Source organism: Andrena cerasifolii, chromosome 16, assembly GCF_050908995.1.
Source record: "Andrena cerasifolii isolate SP2316 chromosome 16, iyAndCera1_principal, whole genome shotgun sequence".
Classification (NCBI taxonomy): Eukaryota; Metazoa; Arthropoda; class Insecta; order Hymenoptera; family Andrenidae; genus Andrena; species Andrena cerasifolii.
The window spans coordinates 2,715,743-2,737,249 of record NC_135133.1 but is presented as its reverse complement, the minus strand read 5'-3'; the positions used below and the strand labels follow the sequence as shown (position 1 = coordinate 2,737,249).

Genomic DNA, 21,507 nt, shown 5'->3' with positions numbered 1-21,507 from the left:
CTTGAACGTCCGCGCATGTGCAGTGAACAGCTCTAGGGTCTCATAATAGCAAGAGTAGTACTTCCGGTATCCGGCAAACGCCCCAGTGTATGTAGTGATGTTGTCAGATTGAGCTCTTATCACTCGTGTACTGTGATTGTTGTGTTGTTGTTGAGCCGATTGTCATCGAGTGGCAATATAGATGTTGCTGAGATTCAGCGGGGCTTCATATCGGTGAGTGGGTGCACGTATTTTGCCCAATAGTTATTAATGCATACCACAGCCGCTAGATACGTATCAACTGTTCCGAAAACATTTTGCCAAATCTAACTTCCCGCAGTTTACGTTTTATCCGTACGTCGAAGTTGTATATTCATATACGCCGAGCGTGTGATATACCGCGTTTCCACTAAACGATCAAGAGGCTCGTTGCTTCTGTTCAGAGATACGAAAGACCGTTTAGTTTGGTTATGAACATGGTTATACTTGCGCCGTTCGCACCTCCTGCAGCGTTTCCACTGTGAGTCATACTATGCTGCACCTGATACATGACACCTGGTAACGCATCTCGATATTTTGCAATATTAAATGACCGCGAGGAATCTTATGAAAAGAAGCGTCATTATCGAGCTGTGTTTTCAGATTTGATGTTAAAATTAGAGTTTTCGTGGTACAGCCTCCACGCACGCAAGTGACATATTTCTGTGGAATGTATATTAGCATTTTTTTTTCGGTATAAAAGTGTACGTACACACATACGTATGAATTTATAACAGAATTTATTTAAGCCAATTTGCAAGTACGCGACGCGAAGCAGTATAGGGGCTTATAAAGAGGCGGTCGATCTTTGTTTGTTTAGAATTATCGTTTAAGCCGATCCGCGATGAAAAGCTTGGTCAATGACCTTCGAAAAATCCGTTGTTGAGATTTTTTACTATTAGGTTGGTTATATGATACGGTCCTGTGATCCTGACGCGAGATTAAAATTCCATTGTGAAAGCTGACGAAGTGAGTCCGTTATCATCATTCATCAGTTACACATCGAACGCACAGGTCCTCGCATTTTCTGTAGCCGGTCTTTTAATGTGAATTATCTGTGTAACGGTTAAGAAAATAGTGTAGTTTTTTTTTAAAAAAATGTCGAAAGTTGAAGCAGTCGTGGAAGATGGTTCTCGAATGGTACCAGGTGCTTACAAAAAGGTTTTAAACATGTGGAAAAATCGTGAGTATCGAGTGATTCTCTTTTTAAAACATTACAGTGTAAATTTCGTATAGCAGCGTTCCCTAGTGGAACATATGCAGCATAAAAGTTTAAAAAATGATCAAAGTTAACAGTATTATGCACGCCAATTAGTTTCTTAGTTAAGTCACGATACTTAACAGCTGAAATTTAAAGTACGGAGGGCCCAGGAGCGTATCATAGTAGCGTGAATTCGGGTGCATTAACTTTTTGGAATAACGTTCGATTATTTATTATTAACTTCGTCATCGACTTTAAAATCACAAAATCATTGTTTAATTTCAAAATTTTCAGTCTAGATTTTAATTGACATCGGATATTTAACATTAAAGTACTGTTATAAACTCCAAATGTGTGTTACAATTATCGCATTTGTTGCGTTTCTTGTAATCTTCCTTGTATCGCCGACAGATATGTACGTACCCTAGCTAATTTGATAAAATAAGCCTGATAAAAAAAGGCCCAGATTTATCTGCGGTTAGAAGTTATCCGTCAGTAATATGAATCATACGTATTTGCACGAGTGCAAACAGTAATGACTCTCGTATGACAATTTCGTTGTCGATAAAACCGTATATCATAGTTATACGAGCCTCTTAGAAGCCAAAATTAACTCCACTTTCCGTAAATTTCTCAATGTTACTATTTAAGGACACAACTAGTGTCTAAATCAACTTATCAATTTCCTCTACTTTTTATTTTTCGAAGATAATCAGCGGCTTTCGAAAGGCTCGTGAGTCATAAAGGCGTGTTTACACAGAATTACATATGACAGCTGTCATTTCTCACCAACCTCTTATTCCTAGTAATAATACGTTGGCAATACAATAGTATTTGTGCCATGTCGGTTTTTTGTGGCTACTATAAGAATAGTGACTCATAGAAATTCTTTAGCGAGGGAAAAGAAAGATTTCGGGGTTCCGTGGCATTGTTGGAAACGAAGCCCGATTTCGAAAGCGCTACGGTGCACGTGGCTCTTGCCCGAGGGAACTTGCTACAATTTCGGGTCTCGACCACCCTGCGGCAGCACCGCAGAGTGCCGGTCGAAACTAGAAGCGGCAGAGTATTGCGCCGGTTGCGTCCAAAGTAGACTGTTTTTGAGGGCAAGATACTCCACCCTCGCGGGACCTCGCTAGCGAATTAAAATTCCTCGTTCGCAACGTGCGCGCCGATTCGAATTCTCGTGCCCCGGAGCCAATAATATCGGAGGAGCCAAGAGCACAGATATTTTCCTACAAACTTTTCGGCGGTTATTCAGAAACGTACATACGCCACATTGCTCGATAACGAAGCCGAATGACATCGGGCCGACAGTTTGGAAGTGTGCGAAAGTTTCGGTCGGTATCGTAGGAATCCTCGGATGAGGATAGACTCGTCGCCTGTGCAGAGAGGAATCGTGCCCGATACAGTATTAATTTACATAGTCAATTACGCTGTTTCTATTGGAACTAGCAGAAGTGATTCATAGGAAATGAATGTGTCCGGAGAGTTTCCCTGACGGTCGGTGTTATTCATTCATATTCTCGCCGGTTGTCGTCGTACTGGCATTCGTGTCCTTGCTGCATACGTAACGAGAGTACCATTGGGACATGTGCTTGCGATAACCATTTGTCTGTGTGCGTGTTTACTTATTGACCGTTACAATACGTCGAAATCACCGAGTTCCTTTCAGGGCGATTATGAGAGACGTTGATACCGCTCGCGTTCCTAGGGGTGTATCGTTCCGGCCAGGAAGGGCGTGTGTTTGCTCTCCGATGCAGAATTCGTCCCGCCCGTGTATCCTGTTAACCGTTATAGGAAGCCGTTAGAGGACACACAGTATTCTCTGTTAGTAAAGAGGGGCCTACGTAGCCGGAAAATTTGTTGATTCAAAAGCCGTTGGATTTGCGCGCAGCCACTAATCTCTGCCGGCGAACTAATCTTGAAAACGTGAATCTGGGCGTTGTTGGAATCGATCATCGCGCCGCGGAGAGAATTTCGCGGGGAAAGTACGTTACGGGTCCTCGTCCGGTTACGTTTCCTAGAAAGCGAGAGGACTTTGTCGCGGATAATCTATACGTTCTCGACGGTTCGTTGGAAATATTAAGATGTTGACGGAAGCGTTGCTCGCACGCGATGCTTGAACAACGGGGCAGGTCTGCATTGTTGAAACAGGTTTGGACAAGCTTGACACGCGTTACGTGAATATTTTATCTGTGTTGTTTATCGAGAGCAATAGTCGCCCCTCGAGTGTACATTCGTTGTTAATATTACGCGCGCGACGTTCCCTACGAAAACGGGGGATATAAGAGGAGTTAATTAATGAAATCATCATTGTTTCACCGAGTGGACTCGTAATTAGCAGTTTACGATGTTAGAGGATGCCGACCGTACACAGAGAAGCCGGCTGTGAGGTAAATGTAATTGAAGTACGGCCTGTACGTGTATGTTGAGCAATTTATAACGCGTGATTCCCGTGGGAAATCCACTTGGAATAGAATATTCGATCGTCCAGTTCCGCTGGCTGGGAAGGACCAGCAGAGCCGCGTGCTTGTGATCAAATATTCAAGTGCCAGTTACTTCGGCTGTGAGGGGGGGGTCAGCTTGAGCCTAAAAATATTATAAGTGAACTTGAACCTAAAAATATTAAAGTGTTTTCTACTCGTCGTTACTTCGCATTTCCAGTCAATACTCGTTACATAACTTTTATAGTTAATATTCTACGTTGTTACGAAATATTACTCGCATTTACAAGTTTCTCGAGTTTATACGCATTTATATCTTAATATATATATATCTCGTTGAATCGTATCGATGTACTTGAGTCGATTTTTTCGCATCGATCGATAGAGATCCAAGGGATCGATTAGCGTAGTCGCGATATAGAACGGGCACGGTCGATATCAGGAGGCGAGGGTTACCTCGAGCGTTCTGAAAGGGTATACGTATAATAACCCTTGAAAACCTGGCGAAAGTTCGAGGTTGAATAGCGACGGAACCGTTACACATCGGGTGACAGCAACGGAAATCCATAATCGATATTGACGCGATGTTCAAATGCTGCGTGTGCAACAAGAGTCCGAAGAAGGAGAAGCCGAACGGCGAGGTGACGAGGCAAAGTCAGAAAGCGACGGACCCGCGGACGATAGCCGTCGACGCGAGCAGGGCCGAGGAAAACGGCCCGATAAACCGTGACGAGAAGTTGAACGGCGACGCGCAGAGGTTCGAGGAGGCCTCGCCATCTATGGAGGATCGTTCCGCGGAAGTGGTTGACGATTTGACCGTCAAGAGCCCGCTACCTTCCGGCAAGCATGACGGGGCGAGCGATGGCTCCCGATCGCGGAATCAGTCGATTGTGGAATCGAACGACAAGGGGGACGACCACGATATCGAGAACGCGATCGATGGAACACTAGGTGGCGAGAAAGACGAGCCGAGTGGAGTGAAAGATGTGAGTGAGAATGGAGAGGTGGATGGATGCGACAAGTTGATCGGCGGCGGGTGCGGAATAATGGAGGCAATACTGAATTCCGGCGTGTCCACCACCGTTAAAACAAATATTTACGACTCATCCGCGTATATCGAGAGAACGATCGATGATGGGCCGGACGAGGAAGGCGACGATTCCGTTTTCGAAGCCTGCCCGAACGACAGCAACGCGAATAAAAAGACGCAGCCAGGTATATTTTTATCGACGCGGTGTTTGTTTGTTTCTCACTTTTTTTTAATACATTGCTTAATCCGTTACTGCGTGGGTCAATTTTTAAGAGAATTAAGGGGGCAATTCTATTCTTTGGGCTAGAAACATGGCAAAATTGGGGATTTTTTTTTTAAGAAACCAGCGATTTGATTCGTCCGAGATTTGGACCATATTTTTATGCATCTTTGAGGAAGCAGTAGTTTTTTTTAAATGAATTTTTAATAATAAATATAGGAGTTATGTGTGCATGATATTTATCTTCCTGGTAATCTCAAACAGGAAAATGAAACTGCGCTTCACTCTATGCGTATGTAGCCATGATTTGATGAGCCAGAAAAAAATACAAAATTGTTTTTAGGAGTGTGGAGAGTTTTCAAATTGAAAGGTCCTGAAACTTTAACTTTTGTTATACAATTTTGCGGCAATTTTCTTATGCAATCAAAGAAGTATATAACTTATCGGTACCCTGGTTCATCGAAGTATAAAGTAATGTTTGTTGGACATACAGGAAAGGTAATTCGGGTTCAGTGGTTACAAAAATATCGTGCACACCGGCGGACAACGGCGGCGTGATGGTCGATCATGCATAACTCCTATATTTATTATTACAAATTAATAAAAAAAAAACTACAACTTCTTCAAAGATGCATAAAACAAAGGTCCAAATTTCAGATTATTCGAACCGCTAGTTTCTTTTTAAAAAAAATCTAAAATTTCGCTATGTTTTTAGCACAAAGAATAGGATTCCCTTTTTAAAAAATTGAAGTGAAAACTTGTTCCCTGTTTGAATGTATTTACAGTTACTCGCAAAAGTACCCGTCCACCTCATACGTATAGTACATTTTACTTCTTTAAGTAATGTTAAGTTCAGAGTTATCCATTGCAATTTACATGGGTATAAACCTTGATTGATATATTTTTGGATCGCAACATCTATCAAAGAAATGCTCAAAGAAATTTTGTTAAAAGAATGGACCAAGATAAGGTCGGATTTCGATAAAAAAAAAATAAAATCATGCAATAATGGGTTAAATAATGGAACTTCCCCTCATGTTCTTTTCTGCGCGCCATTTTCATCGTAATCAAATCCCTATGTTTGTCGATAATAATAAAGTTTTGTGGGGTTTAAGTTCATTACATATATGCATATTGGAAACTACTCTTCTCAGGATAACTGCATTATCCTGTTGAGTAGTTGCAACAGAGTTGGGCATTATCGAGTTAAAAATATGAATGAAAAGTCGCTTATCACTATCCTTTATTCGAGGCATACGAATACCGCGGATTATCTCATGAGATTCGAGGAACTTCATATCTTTATTTTATTTATTTCGAATAAATCCATTTACCGGTTATTTGTCGACTAAATTCGAGTCCTTTTCGTTTGGCGAGTAAAGGACACAATATTTGTCATCTTCTATCGATCGTTTATATTAAAATAGTGCCCATTTCTGATTCATCAGCGTTCCAAATAACGAGATCCTCTGTCGTGGTAGTCGTTACACGTTTATACTTTACATTTTTGAAGCGGTACCCCTTGCATACTAATTGCACATATCAGTACTGTCTGGAGAAGCATTAATATTCATATATTCACGCGGATCATTATCACCAGTGTCTAACGCAGACATCTCGCGTGCCCTTTTAATGCAACTACAAATCAGAACCATATTAAGACTATTTGAATAGCAAAACACGAACACAAATATGATCCGTTAGTATGCAAGGATTTACATAAAAAAATAACGGCTGTACTTCCGAAAGGGACTGGTAGCCTATCGAGATGAAACTTGGTGGGTATTACGAGGGGTGTGGAAAGAGCCTAAATATAAAATTTTAGCTTCGGCAATTAATGCGTTTAAAAAATACAGGGGTAATTTTGCATAGAAGGGTACACTTTACCGATCCTTTTTAATCACTTTACCACGGTCCCTGCTCTTAGAAATATTTCTGTTGACTTATAACGACACAACGCATTCTACTTTCCAACTTGTCAAGGGTATTAGTATTGGTTGGGGCTAGATTCGTGCAGGGGGGTGCGTAAAGCATGGTGGCGAACCGATGAGAGTTTGGCGATGCTAAAAATGAGACTGAGGGTACAAAATTTCAAAATTAAAAAAATGGGGACGGGAGGGTTCCCGGGTTAGGGGAGGTTTGCACCAACGTCCGAAAAAAAATGCAAAAAAAAAAATTAACAATATTTTTTTATTAATATTTCGGAAACTAAGAAATATCTGAAGCTACAATTTTAGATTTAGAGTCCACACCCCCTCCCCCCAAACCTTGTCTCGATCGGGCACCGGTCCCCTTCGGAATAATATCCAAAAAACATTTAACTTCACTTCAAATTACTAACTATATTTAACCCTTTGCGATCCAATTTATTTTCACCGTTTCTTTCCAGCAAGTTTACGCAGATCTAGTCGTTCTATAATTTTCGTTTATTCCAATACCCGCAACATCCGATTGATGAAACAGTACAGTTGTATCAATCAGAGTTCCACCCCCCATTTCAATCTTCTGTTCAGGCATGGGCGCTGGAGCCTTCGCTGTGGCTTACAAGGGAGCATTCCGAACCCGGAAATTCGAAAAACTCTGAAACTTTGTGAATATGTAGAGAATTTCCTCCTGATTACAATACAGATTTTGTTTGTTGCCCAAATTCACTCTAAGGAGGTGTAATTGACCGCTGAAAATCCGGTTATTTTTCAATTTTATGTTACAACTTGTGAACTGTAAAATAATTTTTTCACCAAACGGTAGATTTAATTAAAAGAAATATCTTTCGTCTTAAAACTTTTTTTCTATCTCTTACAGTTTGCGAGTTATAACACAAAAACGGAAAATAGCCGAATTTTCAAGGGTTAATTTCACCCCCTTCGAGTGAATTTGGGCAGCAAACAAAAATTGCGTTCTAATCAGGAGGAAATCCCCTACCTATTCATAAAGTTTCAGAATTTTTTGAATTTTCGTCTTCGCGATCTTCCCTTGTTAGTAAATCCATATAATATAATATAATATAATATTGTAAGAAATATTTTTTGGAATCACCGGCTCGTTTATCAATCCCCTACGTCGGCTGGAACGAAGCGTGGTAGTGCGTCAGATGAAACAGGATCGCAAAGAGTTTATTGAGATTATTTATATAAACGAGACGTTTCTATTGGGGCAATGTATAATGCGCAGTGCCGTCAGTTCCCCGCTGGCTGTCGGAGGAAGAAGATGGCGAGCAGTGCGACTCCGAAGAGTGCAGCGGAATGCAGGAACCACCAGCGACGCCAGTCGCACGCGATGAACTAGCTTTAAGGCGTCACCGATTCTTCTCCGATTTGTTGCACGCCGCGCAAAACGCGACGGAGCACAGAGTGAGGTTCGACCCCCTAGGACCGATGGTGCACGCCGGTTAGGGCTCACCCTAAATCCATTTCTTACTTTCTATGATTTCCCTCGCACCTTATTATTTCCACCGCGAGCGTATGTCGCGTGTGGGTCAAGGTTTTTACTCGTCGATTACACAATACAGTAATACGCCGTAGAGTTGCGGTGGATGAGAGAAACTTAACGAAGTCGTAAGTTACAGTAGGGCACGAAGGTGTCGCTGAATCCAGGACAGCTGTTTCTTTGAAGATTCAGAATTTAGTAGAAGGAAGGAATTTTATTATTCTATGATTGTACTTAAATACTTCCCTAGATTTCTTCCATCCTCTGCGCCATGTTTTTGTTATATGGTGATATAGTTGTGTCGATGTTTTTTATTTTTTCCAAACGTTAACTCGAACCAGTTTGAGATACGAGCTTGCAAATAACACTTTCACGAGCGTTGTTCTCCCGTTGGAGAATGCATTGAAATACCGTGGGCAGTGTGTCAGTGCACGCTACAGCCGAGACGCGTGTAAAACAGCGCGTGTTATCTTGGGGGGATTACTTGCCGACGGAGTCATTTGTTTTCAAGTCGCGACAAAGAACTCGACAGCATCAAAACTTTTCGCTTGTTATATTGTCCCGACCACAGTCCTTCTATTTTTACACCCTGACCCATTTACCTTTCAACCTGCTGGATTATTTAACAGACTTTCTGCGGTAGGAACGCAGAACTCTGGAGGACTTAAAATAGCAACTGAAAGTGACTTTGATAAGCTTATCGTTTTTCATGAAATCAATCGAAATTCTTGTCCTTGAGTTGTTGTACGTATGAAATGTAGACTCTGCAGATTCTCTACGGATAAATGAATTCTTTTATTGTATTTATACATTGGTTATACGCATACGAAGAAGCTTTAATTAATTATTTAATGCGTGAGGTATATCGCATGAAATACTATCTACCTACGCAGAGTTTATAAGACACGCATTCGCGATTCAGTTTTCGCAGATTTCCTAAGAATAGGTCGGCATACACTCGCGTCGAATATCATTAGGGCCGCGGTTTAGTTCTTCATCAGTTTCCGCAAAGGCGAGAAGATCTCGTGCGCACGAAGCTTTCTTTCTGTAATTTTCAAGTGAACGTATAATTAAATGGAGTGATTATGAAATTGGTGGACCCATAGTTTCGCATTAACGAAGCGGTAACGAATCAATTCATTTGCATGCTAATTTAATATTCCGATTTCGACCTCCAAAGTTCGGGTATAATTATTATTATTATTATTATTAATGCGAAACAAATGAATGTTTCAATTGTAATATTCGAATACCAGTCTTTTTGTTACTTGTAAGCCAGTAATGGGCAAAGTAACATCATTTGTAAAATTTTATCTAAATGCAACTACAATGTGCAATTTTAATTGCTATGTAATCAGTCTTCGCAAGCATTTCTAATGTTATAATTTAAAGAACAGAAATTTATTTCTATTACACGCTGCTTGCAACATAATGATCTAGCGGCTGTGGATGTTGACGCAACTATTTATACACTCATTCTATATTTAATATACTCTGCATAAATGCGAACTTTCTGGAGTATATTTCCTCCAATTGCTCGAAAGCTCGCGTTACTATTATTATTAAAGATTTGCAAAATAAAGCAAAAATCTCCTTTCGTTTTGTTTTTTTAAATTCTTCTTATTACTTTGTAAAGAATAAGTTATTTGAATTAATTAGCTTTTTGAATTTTTCTCAGTAATCGTGTTAACTTTATTGTGATAATACATTAAGTTTCTGTTGTATCGAAGGCTGTGAAGCTAGTGACAAGGAGGAGCACTTAGAAGAACTGGTAAATCGCTTAGAAACCGTTACCAGACGACTGGAGAAAGTACGAGCCCATTCTGTAACTGAAACTCAAGACTCTGCTGTTCAGACGAACACACCGTCGCCGAAGAAGTCTCAGCCAGTCGATAAAAGTATATCGATACAGTCTGCCTCGCCTGTTCAGTCACCGAATAAAGTAGGATCAGGCAAACTTACCAGCATGTCAGTCACAGGCTACGAAGATCTTTTGGCTGGGCCTGTAAGAGAGTATTTGCAGCTAAGCGAGAAAATTGGTGGCGATGTTGCTACCCACAGCAAGCTCGTAGAGAAGGCATTTCAGTAAGCTACTTATTTTACTGCTACTTTATTTTAGGCATTAGATATGTCTCTGTAAATTTCTAAGTATTCTTACACCTCTTACAGAATTCAGCTTCAGTTTATTCGTACAGCGGCGAGTCGCCCAGTTCCAGCGAGTCAATCAGAGCAAGTTACTCTTCTCGCACCTACATCTACACAAATTCAACAGATTCAAGAGTTCCGCGAGAAAAACAGAGGCTCCCAATTCTTCAATCATTTGTCAGCAATCAGTGAAAGTATTCCAGCTCTAGGATGGGTCGCTGTATCGCCAACACCGGCACCTTATGTGAAAGAGATGAACGATGCTGGGCAATTTTATACCAATCGTGTATTAAAGGAGTGGAAAGAGAAGTAAGTCTGTGTTACATATTATTATACAATCTTAATGAGTCAAACGTTCCTCTATTATTTGTATCTTTGAAAGATTAAAGCGGAGCTCATTCAGCCTTTCATATTCACAGGAATAAAGTACACGCTGAATGGGCCAAAGCTTGGGTGCAGACGCTAAGTGATCTTCAACAGTATGTGCGCCAGCATCACACAACAGGACTGGTATGGGCAAAAACTGGCTCCGCCGCGCCACCAGCAGGCATACCGCCACCTCCACCACCATGCATGCCTATTGGAGATGTGGCACCGGCCAGCATTAACGATGAGAGAAGCGCTCTCTTCGCCGAAATTAATCAAGGGGAAGCCATTACGAAGAGTAAATATAGCAGAATTGTAAACACATTAATGATTCCTGTATAAAACTAACTCATCGATACGTTTTATATTACAGACTTAAAGAAAGTCACTTCCGACATGCAGACGCATAAAAATCCATCATTGAGGACTGGACCAGCACCATTCAAAGCACCGGTAGTCGAGAATGCTATACCAATGAAAACAATACCACCTGCAAATGCACCAATTGACAAACAACCAGTATTTACCAGAGATGGAAAGAAGTGGCTTGTGGTAAATTGTCGCGCTGCTTTATTCGATTTCATTTCGCCAATTTATTCCTGCAAGAAGCTTTATTCACCGAATATATATTATTTCTGCTGCAGGAGTATCATAAAAGTAATAAGGATCTGCTCATTGACAATGTAGAGATGAACAACGTGATCTACATGTTCCGGTGCCAAGATAGTACCTTAGTCATCAAAGGCAAAGTGAACTCTGTCGTTATGGACTCCTGCCGCAAATCATCCGTCGTCTTCGACTCCCTTGTCTCGAGTATCGAGTTCGTCAACTGTCAAAGCGTACAAATGCAGGTATGTCGTTTATTCGTAAAGCAAGCGAAAGAGCAGGTCTGCATCTTGCGTGTTTCATAAAATGTCGTATAAAAAGTATATTTATTTCCAAATGTGTACACATATGCACGATACAGTTACATTGCAGTACATGTCCTGTATTAGAAAATAAAGGCACAGCATTACAAAAATATAGTAGCGATCGTTGGTTACGAATTTTATAAATGCATGCGACGAGTATTCGCGTCACTTAGATTTCTGATGCCCCGATACAAGCTCCTTGCAAACGTTTTGCAACTCTTGTAGGTGTACAAAATTTGGCTCTTGGTGAAGTATTTCGAGCAACGCTATGTATTCGTCGTCGTTCAACTCTTTCGGCGTGCCGCATATTTGAAATTTGTTTAATACACTTGTCGATGTTCCTGTAATAGTCTCTAAATCCGAGATCGATGTACTTGTGTCGATAACGGATGGCTTTGCAGTGACATCTATTTCTTTCTGCTCAACGGAAAAGAAACATAAATGTTTCAGCTTGTCATCGGACAAAGTATCGATTACCATTTCACTTTTTGCCTTTGCGGTGGATATGTCAGTCGGCTTGGCTTCATCTAACTCATTGCCATTTATAACAGAAGAGACGATAGTAACAATTTTGTGCATCGTACTATTTTCCTTTTCCATCGAGGCAGTGGAACCTTCGTCACCTCTTTTGCTCGCTTGATTCTCCGCAATTACTTTTTGTACGCTTAATTTCCTATTTTGTATATGTTCCAAGAATTTCTTTGGATCTACTATTTTCGACGAGTTGCGATCATACTTTGTAAATATATTCACGTATATTACCATGGGTTCTTGTGGAGTAACGATACTGTCAGTGTTTTTACACAGGCTTTGCACGATACACGACGACTTCATGGAATCATACTTCTCCGTATGGTTCTGGCTATCTTCTGCCTTTTTTGCACAGCCATTTATCTCTTCCATACATTGAGCGTAGCTTTCTGGATTGCCTTCCACTCTTATACTTTCTTCCATCACACTATGACTTTCACTAGACAAGTTGTCTCTGCCGAACATCGTCATTGTTAACGGCCCTCTCATTGGGCTCTTAGGTCTTCCCTCGTTTTCTGATCGTCGAGCTGCTTCTAATCTCCTTTTTAGAATTGGAATGCAAGATTTGGAGGATGTTTTCGGTGTTGGTAATAATGGTTTCACGTGACCTTGTAATTTTAATTTAGCCTCTGCAGATTCATCGCTTATATTATTTGGAAATTCAAGTGACTGCGAAGTAACCTGCTTCGACGATTCGTTTGTTCGAAAACTTACTTGTGACCGAGACTTCTTTCTTTCTAACTTAATGCTACGTTCTGTATTACATCTAGGCTCGACAGATAAATCTCTGATTTTTCCATGGCTTGAAATTGAAATACTTCCTGTATTGGCCTGAATTACGTTCAACGAGTCAGATTTTAAACCTTTTGTATTTTGCTTTAGCTTTTCAGATTTTGGAGTGTAGTTTTCTTGGCTGCTTGACTTCAATGTGTTTTCTTTTGTGTCTCTTGGAGAAAGTTGACGAGAAGGCGTGCTCCATGCATTGTGATGTACATTAAATGACTGCATTTTATTTATCAGCGATGCGAATCTAGTTTTATCATTCGTATCTATATCTTTCAATAGTACCAAGTTGTTACTGTTAGTATTAGCGTGTGGAGTTAAACCTTTATTATTTATAGCATCGCCTTCTTTCCTTGATGTTTCTTTTGCTTCATCAGTTAATAATATATCTATATTTTCTACATAATTTTTGGAAGATAGATCAGTTCTATTTTCTGAGTTTTTGTTAGCATCTGGTAAATTTTCTTCAATATCGAATTCATTATTTAAAACTTCCGCATAGGATTTTTGGGTATTTACTATGCTTGTGGTAATTACCTCTTTCTCCTCATTTGCAATGGAAGTGGGTAGCAATTCTGCGCCTTTTGCACCTCCAACTTGGCAGTGTGGTTGTTCATTCTCTTTTTCTCCGTATAAATTTGATTGTAAATAATTTTCAAGATTTTTTGATTGAACATTATTCAACTTCGCAGTAGAACTCGATGCTTCGTCTGTAAAATATAAACTACTGTGTGGAGAAATGAGATTGGAATAGGATTTGTAGGTGACCTCATTAATTGGATCTCCGTTACGTAGGTCTGTAAATGAATTTTTTATAATTGAACCATTCTTTCCATCTTTGAGCTTGTCGTCTTGGTCACGATGAGTGTCTCTCATCTCGTATTCTTCTTGCAAAATCATATTTCCATTGCAAGTTTCCTGCCTGCAGTAACTTGCTGTATCTATAGAACCATATTCTTGAAGAGTTATTGTGTCTGTTGCAAATGTCTGTGTGTTTTTTTCGTTAACAAAATCGTAACTAAAATTCTGTTTGACATTTGACCAATTTAAATTGAACTCCTCTTCGTCTGCTGATTTGTTAATTAGTACTGTTACAGATGGTGGTTCCGGGATGTTAGAGTCATTCGAGTGATTTATACTGGATGTTAAAGAATCCTCTATTAAATTTGTTTCAATTGAGTTTTCTTTGCTCTCGGACTGTGATAAGTCGTACATCACATCTGCATTCTCAATTATTGCACGCATTTCTGCGGCCTTTTCAATACTTGTTGCTACCAACGTTTGGTCTATCAGCGAACACGTGCCAGGATGCCTTTTCAAAGTCAAATTTGGGCTGCGCATTAAACTTTCATTATCTTCAATGTGGTATTTCTCATCATCCGACGAGATCAATTTTTCCTTCAGTAAAGCATTTTTTGTACCTTTCATGTACGATACATTTGTACATTGCTTCGGAGATTTAGAGTCCAGAAAGTTAGAAATCTCATTAGCACCCGCATTTTGGTTCTCTTCATCTAAATCTTGCGAAAATAATTCCACGCTCTCTGCGTTGTAATCTATAAGCATATTCGCATTACTCGCGCGTAGAAAACGCTTTTCAACATCCTCTCTTTCATCCGCACGATTGTAGCATATTTTACGTTCATTCATATTCTCATCTATATTCTTCAAACAGTTTGTAAGCCTCATTTCTGTAAATTTCTCGTCAAACTTGTCCACAGTGTGGTTTAAACATTTCGTTCGTAAATTACTGGACGTCACTTTTGTGGAGTCATTCTCCTGCAAACAATTATGTTTCGATAAAGACAACTGGTCGCCGTCAATTCCATTCCCTTCTTGAATTACGTTACTGAAACTGAAATATTCAGAAGTTGATCCGAGGTTTAGCTTCGAATCAAAATATCCTTTATGTACATTTTGATCCTTAATGTCATTCTGCTGCGTATTGCTTAACGTCGACGTCTGCGCCAATTGCCTGTCCTGCTTTATATTGAAAAACATATAAGTCCGACTAGTTTTTTCAGTGGAGCTACTAATGGATTGTTCCTCCGATATGATATCCAAGAACTTCGATTGAAGATTATTCTTAACGTAAGGACATTTACCATACTCTGACGCAGATTCACTGTGTGACCCTTCGCTCTTGTCGTCTGGATAACATATCCCTTCGAGTTCGACGCGTGTTAATAATGCTTTCCTGAATTGCAGTGCTTCTTGAAGTAATAACGTCGTAGATTTATCGTCCGGCTCGCTGTCTCTTGATACCTCCGTACGAGTTGAGGTTGGAGATATTATTATCACGTCTTCATCGGTTTCCATTGGAACAATGTCTTGACCAGCGATGAACGATTTCGCTCGACTACTCTCAATATACACATCTGGTAATATATAATTGTCCGTTACGCTTTCCTGGTTGATATCCTTCTCATCTAACAAGTCAGACGTAATAGTGTAATACACCCTCTCAGGAACTTTGTCGTACGTAATGGTGGAAGAATATATAATTCCATTATCATTAACTGCTTTCAAATCCTGATGGTTCGAGGAATATACTTTATTCTCAGAGCTTTGTGGGAACGAGCAACGAAGATCATTTATATTACTCAGACAGCGCGTACTCAACATGTTAAAATAATCCTGGATAGATGCTTCAGAACTTTTGCCTGTGCCATCGTATTGTTCAGAGCTGTTGTAAACTGTTTGTTGCATTTCGGAGGAGTTGTTTATGGGGGCAGTATCGAAGCTTACTCTGCTCTTTCTCTTTTCATTGGAATTATCAGTATTATCAGTTGCAACAGACACAAGAGTGTCCACAACATTTTGGCAAATGCTATTTATTCTATTGCTACTTTCCCGCTGCCTTTCCATTACCGCAGCTTCAGAATTTTGTGTCTCATACGTTCTTAAAACATTGTGCAAGCTTTCCAGCTTCTTCTTCACTTGGTACAAAGTTTCCTCAGACGGCTTCATGAGTGTCTTCCGTTCGCAGGGCGGTGTGATTAGCATGTTCGAGGCTGATCGTGGGGGAAACATTTCCGTGCAGAACGTTATGTCCGTTTTTGATGATAGCAAATGTTTGTTTATTAGTTTCAAGATCGGGCAAATCTTGCGCGATAACTCCAGACAATTTTCCTTACTTTGCTGCTTCGAGCGTATTTCTTTAACGTATGTACTCTGCTCTATATACTCTTCTTTTTCAGATGCGCCTGGTTCGTTCTCCTTGGACTTTTCGATTAAATTAACCGAACACTTTTGTTCGCCACTCCTATCCTGCTGCAATGGAATTGAACGGGTCATTAAGTGCATCTGAACAGTTTCCCTTATAGCACGCTGTGCCCATTTACCTGCGTGTCCGAGCAAACATTTTTAACCGAGGTCAGGTCGCTCGTTTCAGAAGAACTGCAGACTAATCCCAGATATTTATTACTATCGTGTAACTCTTTTAAATACCGTTTGCAGTCGTCCATGGTTCTCGCGAATTTCCTGCAACCCACAGCCACCGTTTCGCCTCTGAGAAGCATTGAGTCCTTGCATACCCTGCTGGTGGATCTGCAGTTCCTCCTCCTTGAAAAGAACGGAACGGATATCGCGTTTCTATTTTGCATCTCGAAATTTTCGCTTTTCGATATTTTGTGCTGCCTTCGTCCGATCGTCTTCCTGAACATGGAGTTCAATCTGGAATTCGATCGTTATAAAACATTTAACCTGCTGAGAAGTTGACGCGATTATGTTCGTGGAGGATTCACCTTTCATCGTACTTAAGGGACTTATCGCTGCTGCTCTTTGAAGATTTACTGCTGTGCTCTAAGGGCAAAGTATCTCGTCGAAGATACGGGTACACAGTTCTCTTCTTTGCGTCGAACAATTCAGTGAGAAGATGCTCGGAAGGGTAATTGTACTTTGTATAGGACTCATTTCTTCTGGGGCTAAAAGAGCAATGCAAGGCACTGACGAAATGTGAGCGTGGAAAGCAAGATATTCTGTACTTTCTATGAACTCCCGTTTAATACCTCAGCAGCACGTGTTTGATCCAGTCGTTGCGGTCATTGGGATTGGACAATGTCAGCCTAAGATTCCTCAGGTTCTTCCTGAAGTTCGACTTGTGGATTTGATGAGGCAGCGGCCACGAGCCGTACTGCATTTTGTATGTCAGTATGTTAACTTTCAACTCGAGATCTTCCACTTTGTACCCGACTTTGTTGAGAATCTCTTTGTCGCAGATGGAGTTCTTACGTTTGGATTTGAGATATCTTATACGCAGCAATAGGATGCAAATAAGGATGCCAGCGAGTACCTTCAAACGTTATCGACTTCATTAATGGAACGTTATTATTGCGACAAGTGTCTTTTTGTTTGCTTTTTACGAGAGGCTAATTGTGAACATAGCGTGCAGATAGAAGAATTCGAATCAGTCTTATGGAGAACTTACCTGACCGCTATGTTCATAGGCCTCTAATTCCATATTGATTTCAATTAAAAAATAATAAGTCTCTGTACCCTCAGGACTGTCACAAGCCAGGCATCGTTTCCTAAGCAGTCGAGGACATCGGTTACGATCTCTCTCCAAATGTAATTCCCGATTGCCCTGGGGCATTCCTTCCAGTCGAGTTCACAGATCATTTGAACAGGTTCTAGGTTTCCTCCTGCACAAAATGCAGAAATCAATTGTCTCCTGGACGATTTATGCTCAAGGAACTGTTGGGATACGTTTAGGGGCTCGCTCGAGAAAGTAAATTTAACTTGGTGCAATTAATGTGCGAGATCTTACCGAGTTGCCAATGCATCTTGACGAGAGTTGGGTGGAATTGATACTGTAGGTTTTAAAAAGTAATTAACTCGCACCTACTATTATTCAGGATGTGTACTGCGTGAAATGTGGGGAATTCAGAGGAATTGCTGCGACTGGCAGTTGTTTTTTCTTGATATACAATTAAAAAATATCGATGTTATATATATAGAGAGTGGTTTGCTAGAAACATAACATTATTTCGTCATTTTTGTTGAGGATATGAACGAAGTTTCAAGTTGAAAATTAAATGGTACTTGAGGTATTAATTTATTCGGATTGGAGATATTTTCAAGATGACGATGTCAGAAACTTTGAGTAACTACTTAACTAATTTCTGAAAGCCTTTGGATATGGAAAATGCATAGAAATCATTGTGTGCATTCGATAAAGTTCTCGCAGTACTTGCAAGAAATGGGTTGCTTAATAAATTTGAAATTTAAATTTTTATTCTAGTTGAATCGTAGCAAATACTTTGCAACTACACGGAATGAAACGTTTGATTTTATGTGTATTACTGTGTTCTAATGAATTCGATTTGATTTGCGTGTACTGGTCGACTTGATTTCGTCGGTGATAATATTTCTGGGAAACAGTGGACCAGAGTGATTTCCAGTGAAGTATATTTATTTCCCTCTTATCATTTTATCGCAGGTGCTGGGGAAGGTACCTACCATTTCTATCGACAAGACAGATGGTTGCCAGATGTATTTGAGCTCGCAGTCGCTGGATGTAGAATTCATTAGCAGCAAGTCTAGTGAAATGAACGTAATGGTGCCACAACCAAGTGGAGACTACGTAAGTTTCGTACAGTATTAATCATTTACTAAGAAAAGCTAATAAGCAAGGTTCCCTGTCACATATTTTTTTAATACAATCAAGCTAAACTGGATAGCCTGTTCTGCTAATGTACACATATCTCTAATCTATTTTTCAATGCAATTGAATTTTCCATTAAAACACTCAGCAAAGTGGTATACTAAAATCATTTTATTTTTTTTTTGTAAGACTTCTTAAGACTCTGATAAGGAAGTGCGCAAGATTTGAATCATCGGTTTAGCTCAGAATCAGATTAATGTATTAAACACATAGGGTATATTCGAAATTTCACGAAAAAATTGGATTCAATATTTTGCTTTTCGAAGCCTCAATATCTCAGGAGTAAAAGGCGGAAGGTAAGGTATATAGGTGGGAATAAAGTAGGTGTTAGAGGGTACGTCATCCTGTAAATTGAATGAGTTGATTATTCAAATTTCACGCTCTTCGTTACGCCATGTGATGCGGAACAGTAGCGCTCTGATGAGCGCGTCAAAAATGTCAAGCGCTTGAACGTTCTTCTTGCCTTTTGAGAAGGTTTGTAAAGGTTCTTAGTGAAAGTAACACTGTGCTCAAGGCCGTTCCTGGGTTTTGGCCGCTCATGTGCAAAAACAATACTGCCGCCCTTATTAATTCAATATTCTTTAATTAAGAATTTAATATGCAGTGTTTACTTTTATATTTATACATACAGAATTTTAAACAGCTATCATGGAAAAGAGTTTCGATTATTATTCTTATTAATCAGAATTTTACATATAATAAACGGCCTGCGGCCGCCCTTAGGTTTGGCCGCCCAGGTGCGGGGGCACCTTCTGCACCCCTGCCAGGAACGGCCCTGACTGTGCGAATTTGTGAGAAGAATAAACCAAGAGCATTGAAACATTAGTGCTTTAGGAAACTAGGTGACACCATCACTGTAATGTTCAAGGCTTGGAGGAACTCAGGGTGTGGTTACCTGACTGTTAGGGGACCTTCCCTTCATTATTACATGGTTCTAGCGTGCGCATACTCATGCATCTGTATTTCTCGTGTTCACAGGCGGAGTATCCCATACCAGAGCAATTCAAAACAACCATCAGCCCGAAAGGCCTGAGCACGATCGCTGTCGACTCATTGGGTTAAAGAGCATCCAGCAGTCTAACTATCAATAGCCTAAACTAAACATCTGTCTAAGAGTACGGCTCATTAGAGGTATCATCTTCAGAGGATTCATCGATCTATTATTTATTGCTTCTTCGATTAATTTAAGAATCAGGAGAAAGGCGAGGAAGTAGAGTATAACTGTTTCATCCGGCGTTGCACAGAGCTTCGGGCTCTGTGCACCAGTGCTTCTTTGCGATCGTAGAATTGAGTTTTAGATAAGTCGATTTACAAAAACAAAGTCGTGTCAACGTTGCAGCCCTATCTCTTTCAAGGTATTTGTGCAGTTCATGGGGATCATCGATTCTGTTTACGGTGAAATTTAAATGAAATTACTTGATTGAACGGGTCTTGTGAAATTTCACTACCAAAATATTCAATGAACCGCGACTCGGTATCCTGTAATATAATTAGGGATCTGATTAATTGTGATCCGCGCGGCATGCGCCGACATCGATACAGTGGAATCGATACTCCCCATGGGAGATTAATTCGCACGTTGGTGCTGAGATAAGGAGATTGCAAGGTTGGACCACGAAGAGGTATGGACAAAAGTTTTGCTACCTTCGAATCGCACTTTTATACATTTACACCATTTTTTATCGTGATCAAACTTTTGCCCAAACCGACTGCTTCGAGATTATTATGGTAAAGCTCGCCAAGGAATTGCCACTTAATTCGTCATTTCTAATGAGAAAAGTGCTGGTATCGCATGTACGCAAACTGCTGGTAAAATAGAATCATGAGAATCGTTCATGAGCCATTAAATAAAAGCGTGTTAGGGACGTCATATCAATTGTTCAATGTCACCACCAGACTTTTGCAACAGATATTTCCGTTTTTCACCGATCGAACTCCATTGATTCGAAATAAATTAATCGATTATTGGCGCACGTCATATCCTTGATTCGCGTGACGATGTTAGAGCTCGAGCATTCAGTTCACGAGTCTTCCGAATTACCAAACGTTCGTGATATGTAAATAGAATCGACTGTCGGAATTAGTTTTCTTTCGTTTCTTCTTTTTTTTGTGAATAACGTTTGATTCGTCGCGCGTGAATTCCGTGAATCTTAGAAAAATCTCGGTACGTTCGTTGAGTGGTACACGTGAGTTGGAAAACGACGAAGGAGAATAAAGCGTTGGTGCAAAAGTCTTGATGGTACCCAGCCGTTTAGAAGAAGACGATACCTTGAACGATAAGAAACTTGATATTGAATTTTCAGAAGCGTGCTGTTTGAACGTGACGTAAAATTACATTGTGATTTCTACCACTTGGTATATTGTGCTAATCGTAGGTGTAATCTGACATTAGAGTTATTTGAAAGGAAGCACGGTTTAGAGTTGGCAAGAACGTTTTTAGGGTGGTAACAATTGAATCCGGGCGCAGTTCGATCCTTTTTAACGGGGAGTACGGTGCGATTATTTTCTATCGTTTGTACGGTACTAACCACGTTTGATTGCGGAGCGACGATCGTTTGACTGATGTTACATATATCCCAGGGATCATAACTGTCCTTGAACGCAGAGTAGCCTCTAGCAGCTTTCATTTTAATATCGATAGAGCATTATATCGAGAACAATTAATATTTATTTCAGACTATGATTTTCAGTGCTATTTCTAATTGTCCTAATAAAATGAAATGATATACCATCTGAATTCAATGTTGTTGTATCGTAACACTGAACA

General features: G+C 40.1%; 2 protein-coding genes across 7 annotated transcripts; one reads left to right on the top strand and one right to left on the bottom strand.

The window, feature by feature from the left end:
- Positions 1-52: 52 nt before the first annotated feature.
- Positions 53-21,477, top strand: Capt (adenylyl cyclase-associated protein 1). 6 transcript variants are annotated; one of them, XM_076829657.1, is made up of 9 exons: positions 3,626-4,878; positions 8,085-8,300; positions 10,070-10,424; positions 10,509-10,793; positions 10,904-11,148; positions 11,224-11,402; positions 11,495-11,701; positions 18,516-18,659; positions 19,719-21,477. In XM_076829657.1, exons 1-9 carry the CDS (start codon positions 4,248-4,250, stop codon positions 19,800-19,802), a joined length of 2,346 nt encoding a protein of 781 aa, XP_076685772.1. In that variant the 5' UTR covers positions 3,626-4,247; the 3' UTR covers positions 19,803-21,477. The 6 variants fall into 6 exon arrangements, with proteins under 6 accessions (XP_076685775.1, XP_076685774.1, XP_076685772.1 ...); XM_076829660.1 differs by lacking the exons at positions 3,626-4,878; positions 8,085-8,300 and adding an exon at positions 53-213; XM_076829659.1 differs by lacking the exons at positions 3,626-4,878; positions 8,085-8,300 and adding an exon at positions 997-1,201.
- LOC143377913 (uncharacterized) lies at positions 11,927-17,824 on the bottom strand (the record flags this gene model as incomplete). Its single annotated transcript, XM_076829722.1, has 5 exons — positions 11,927-16,348; positions 16,420-16,750; positions 16,822-17,001; positions 17,086-17,369; positions 17,573-17,824. Coding segments are annotated over 5 exons (5,469 nt in total), but the record flags the coding sequence as incomplete, so codon positions are not given.
- Positions 21,478-21,507: the final 30 nt, after the last annotated feature.

Coding starts and splice junctions, on each gene's coding strand:
- Capt (XM_076829657.1), top strand. CDS start 4,248: ATGTTCAAATGCTGCGTGTGCAACAAGAGTCCGAAGAAGGAGAAGCCG. Junction 8,301..10,069: donor AGGACCGATGGTGCACGCCG/GTTAGGGCTCAC, acceptor GTTGTATCGAAG/GCTGTGAAGCTAGTGACAAG. Junction 11,403..11,494: donor ATGGAAAGAAGTGGCTTGTG/GTAAATTGTCGC, acceptor TTTCTGCTGCAG/GAGTATCATAAAAGTAATAA.